At 37.8% G+C, this 5000-nt stretch overlaps 1 protein-coding gene across 1 annotated transcript in view; it reads right to left on the reverse strand.

Moving 5' to 3' along the window:
• vwdel (von Willebrand factor D and EGF domains-like) overlaps positions 1-5000 on the reverse strand; it is a 106710-nt gene that overhangs the window by 45744 nt on the left and 55966 nt on the right. Inside the window, 8 exon segments of the mRNA XM_047598176.1 lie at positions 1-87; positions 977-1230; positions 1824-1841; positions 1844-1928; positions 3134-3216; positions 3219-3255; positions 3473-3550; positions 3553-3614. The exon segment at positions 1-87 is cut by the window's left edge and continues 133 nt beyond it. Coding sequence (XP_047454132.1) covers positions 1-87; positions 977-1230; positions 1824-1841; positions 1844-1928; positions 3134-3216; positions 3219-3255; positions 3473-3550; positions 3553-3614 — 704 coding nt within the window.

Consider the following 5000-nt stretch of genomic DNA (forward strand, 5'->3'; position numbering starts at 1 on the left):
ACACACATATTCCCCATTGCTAGCAGGGAGGTTGATGTTGGCAACACACGAAGCTCCATTCAGACATTCACAGAAACGCACAGACACCTGGAAAAAAAAAACATTTAACTATAATTGAAGGGGACAGTGTTTAGGCAGGAGGGTGTATGTCTCTATCGCTGGGGTTTTTTCTATACATTCTGCGGAGACTAATGGACACATTTACATAAGAAGAAAGTCTAATCTGAGCAAATGTACTGTAGTACAAGTAAGAAGAATATGATAAGAAAAATAAAAAAGGATTACACTAATAAACAGTTACTTTATTGTAGACTTTTTTTTTTTTTAGAGAGAATTAGAGAAAGATGGTTTTGAATATGTTTTCTGATTAGTCCATACACAATCAATATGTATTGTTTAATTGACTGGTTTCTGGTCACGAGGACAAATGAACAAAAAACAGAGTTATGCTTGTCATGGCAAGTTTACCTGAAATGCTGTATATGCTCTCAAAAACTAATATGATCAAAACAGTAGAAAAGAATTTCAACTCTTGAATCCTACTCAATTGAAGAGTTATTTTTGGTTTAACAAAAAATAAATGAAAGAAAGAAAAAGTTTTCCCTATCTATCTAATATGGAATCGTGACACAGACTGCCTTGAATGTAAAACTGCAGATTATCATCCCCCTCTTGTGGGGGGAGTACGTAGGAATAATTTTTATTCTATTTTTAAAAGATGTTGGAAAAACTACATACCCCAAAGAAACTTTTATTAAAATTCTGTACAACCTTCGACAGTAATCGTGTAGATCTACACTTCCCACACCTATGAAATGTATAAAAATCAAATGCTGTATGTTGTTTCTAAATCGACCACTGACTAATTTTTATGAAATGTATAAAAATCAAATGCTGTATGTTGTTTCTAAATCGACCACTGACTAATTTTTATTGACACTTTTTCCACACAGTGCATACATTTGACGTGCCTCACCTCTACAGAAGCTCTGGTCTCAGCATTACAGTCATTGGTCAGACTAAACAGAAAAGTGTGTGTGGTGGTAGGTTCAGCAACAGCCTTCCACATCAACAGGCCAGCTGGGGACAGAGATGCACCTTCAGGACCTGACAACAGGGTGAAAATAGCCACCGAGCCATTAAGACCACGGGGTTGTAGCTGGTAGATGAAATTCTCCCCTTGGAAGGACCGAAGATGAGCTGGTGACTGGAGGAGTGGAGGTTTGTTGTCTGATTGGAAATACAAAGGAAGGAGAAAAGTATAAAAATAAACAAATCTGTAAGTGACAAGATGCAGGCTGAATTATGGAGTGAATGAAAAAGTTGCCATGAAATGGTAGTAAAAGTAGTGTGCAGCAGAGAAAAATTTTATAAATGTAAATTTTATACTGTAAAGTGAAATGTTGGAGTTCAAGACATAAACAGGGGATCAAATATCACTGTGTTTATGTTTCTAATTTTTCAATTTTTATCTTCATTTTCAAATCTGGTGTAAAGGTTTAAATGTTCTGATTTTATATACTGATATGCCTTTTTTCCCCACGGGTGTTTCCACTTCTTCTATAAAAAAAAAAAAAAAAAAAAAAAAAGATTGATGTCCTGCCATCATCATTCTTTATCTCCTGTCAGGTTATTTTCTCATGTAGTCTGAGCCTGTTTGGCCCACTTAAAGCTGAAGCTGAAGAGGTGCTCACCAGTTATCTAATATGAGAGGTGACAATACTAAAACATATCAATATATTAAATTAGTAAAATATCCACAGGAACATGAAGGTGGTGTGTGTCAAACCAAATAAGAGAAGCTGATGATTTTGCGTACATACTCTGTGTTGTGGACCATGTGTGTCTGGTCGGCATGTGAGGCAACGGCTGCTAGGATTTTGCACCCCAACAGATGGTTTGAGGAACACAACATTTCTTAATTTGTTCTTTCTAAATTAATAGCAGTACTTCTTCTTCATGAATACACTGCTTGGCCAAAAAAAAAAAAAAAAAAAAATGTTGCCCCCTGGATTTAACTGGACACGACATTTTAACAGTATTTTTCCCCATGCAAACACTATCACAAAATTTGATGGTGTGTTGGTAAACTCTTGATTTCCTGTCTTTTTCTTTTATATGATGGCAACCTTTAAATATATATTTGAAGGCAACAAAAATATTATTGTAGGATATAGCGCAAACAAAGAACAAACATCTGCAAAAATATCTGAACTATTGATCAACAATGAAACTATGAACAATTACTCTTTTGTTCCTGCTTTGGTGTGTAGTATAGTGTATTCATGTACTAGAACCACAGCCACATACTGATGAATCGCCTGATTATTTTCTATCAGTGCCAATTCAATAAACCATCTAGCCATTATCAAAAATTATGAATCCTAAAGTTCCCAGTGTCCGCAGTTCATGATAACTTTGGAAAATTGAGTTTTACCTTTAGTTTTAATGCCTTCAGGGTCTACACTTGATAAGGGTAATGATCAACGGTATATACGTTATGTATAATATACTTACAAAGTATATGTGATGATCATATAACAGCAGATTAGGCAGATTTTTTTTTCTATCTATGTGACAGGGCACCATTTGATCCTCCCTTTGATGTTAATTCTACATCATCGTGCTGCAATTGATTCAATACTGACAGTAATGGAGCACTTAAACCTGAGTTTTAGGGCAGAGAAAGTAGACTGACAGGAAAATGTGAGGTTACTGTTGCATTTATATTAAATTCATTATCAAGAAACATGCTTCAATGAACTTGAAAGTCATGTTATTCAACTAATACATTTTACACCACTGAGTTAATTTTCTTCCTGGGCCAAGATGAACTGGAAGAAAACCTCAAACTGCAATAAAAAAATTAAAAAAAAAAATTAAAATCTGTCTGCTTCCAATTGCTCTGCAGCAGCTTTATGTGGGGACATTCTGTGAATTGTTTTTATCATGGTAAATAAGAATATAATCGTGTCTAAAATGTTTAATTAGTTTTACCTAAGAGAAGACAGGTATAAACCAGATAGACAACACTAATTTTATAATGGATTCACCAGTGTGTTGTTCAGAAATTGCCACCAGTGTGACTAACTTTAATCTGCCAGCAAGCTAGTGTTCCATTTGTCACCGTTACCAGGTCTACACTTGCAGGAGTCCAAATGTCCTCCAGAGGGAGCTGGCACTCTAGAGCTGTCCAATCCAGAAAGGTGGCCAGGAAAACTGAGGTCTGTCCAGAACCCACTCGCCATCCACAAACTTGATTAGAGACACAAAGAGGAAGAAAGCTGTAAATGCTAAAAGGTGCAAAAGAGGACAAGACAGCAATCACAGACATGAAATTTTGGAAGGACAAAAGTCGATCTGGTTTATGAGTAAAATTAAATCACAAGGATGATGTTACAATGTTGTGAAGTTGTTTCAGGAACACACATGCTGCAAATAAGGAAAATCAAAAAGAAAAGAACAAAATTACATTTTATTTAACAAATTCACACTTGAGATTGAAGGAGTCCCTAAAGCCTTGACCATAGACCTGGATCATGTAGCAGTCTAGTCTCCCTGATGGACATCATACAAGCCTCCCTTCCCAAGCGCGGTGATCTCTGGGATCTGGTCTTTACAACATCGACAAAAAGTAGAGACATCATTGTCATAATAGTGCCAGTGAATGAATGAATAATTATATATATACATATATACACACACATATATATATACACACACACACACACACACTATATACACATATATATACACACACACACACACACACACACACACACACACACATATATATAAAATTCAATTCAATTCAGTTTTATTTATATAGCGCCAATAACAATACAAATTGTCTCAAGACGCTTCACAAAAACCAGCCTGCAACCTCCAGAGCAAGCCTGAGGGCGACGGTGGCAAGGAAAAACTCCCTTTTAACAGGAAGAAACCTTGAGCAGAACCCAGCTCATATGGAGGGACCCATCTGCCGAAGGCAAGCCTGTTAGAAACAGAAAAGATAAAGAGAAAAGAAGAGCAGGAGAAACAAGATAAACAAGCTTCTGTCATAGATACATACATCAAGCAGAAGGAAACATGTAGGGTCTAGTAATATAACACATAGCTAATGATCTGTGACAGTTTCTGAGTATAACAGGAATTATGGGCAGGTTGGTGAATTGTTCATCTAGGTAGGAGTGGACAACTGGAGGAGGCCATGATGACTGGGGCAGATGCAGTTTAAGGAGCTCCACAGGTCTGATACACAGCACTCCAGACCATGAAGACTGGGCTGGTTGATGAGGCCACGGCAGCAGATGTAGCTTAGAACTCCGCAGGTCAGATATTCAGCACTCCAGACCAGAGACCCTCACAAGATGATGGAGGGGGAGTGGAGCGGAGGGGAGAGAGTAAGACACAGTGGTTAGTAAATTATAAGAGATAAAAAATAAAATGATAAGTTATTAGAGGACAGGAGCCAGAGAAGAAAGAGGAGAGGACATGTCCTCAGTGCATCGTCCCCCTGCAGCCTAGGCCTATAGCAGCATTACTAAGGGATGGTTAAGTCCAGCCCTAGCTATAAGCTTTTTCAAAAAGGAAAGTCTTAAGCCTGACCTTAAACGTAGAGACTGTGTCTGCCTCCCGAACCCAAACTGGGAGCTGGTTCCATAGGAAAGGAGCCTGATAACTGAAGGCTCTACCTCCCATTCTACTTTTAGAAACTCTAGGACCCACAAGTAGACCTGCACTTAGAGGTCGTAGTAATCTGTTGGGACAGTATGGTACTATGAGGTCTTTCAAATATGATGGAGCTAGGCCTTTCAGGGCCTTGTATGTAAGGAGGAGGATTTTAAATTCAATTCTAGATTTTAAAGGGAGCCAATGAAGAGAAGCTAATACTGGAGTAATATGATCTCTCTTGTTAATTCCTGTCAGTGCTCTTGCTGCAGCGTTTTGAATCAATTGGAGGCTTTTTAAAGAGCTACTTGGACAGCCAGACAGTAACG

This window comes from Mugil cephalus, chromosome 11 (genome assembly GCF_022458985.1).
Source record: "Mugil cephalus isolate CIBA_MC_2020 chromosome 11, CIBA_Mcephalus_1.1, whole genome shotgun sequence".
NCBI classification, from domain to species: Eukaryota; Metazoa; Chordata; class Actinopteri; order Mugiliformes; family Mugilidae; genus Mugil; species Mugil cephalus.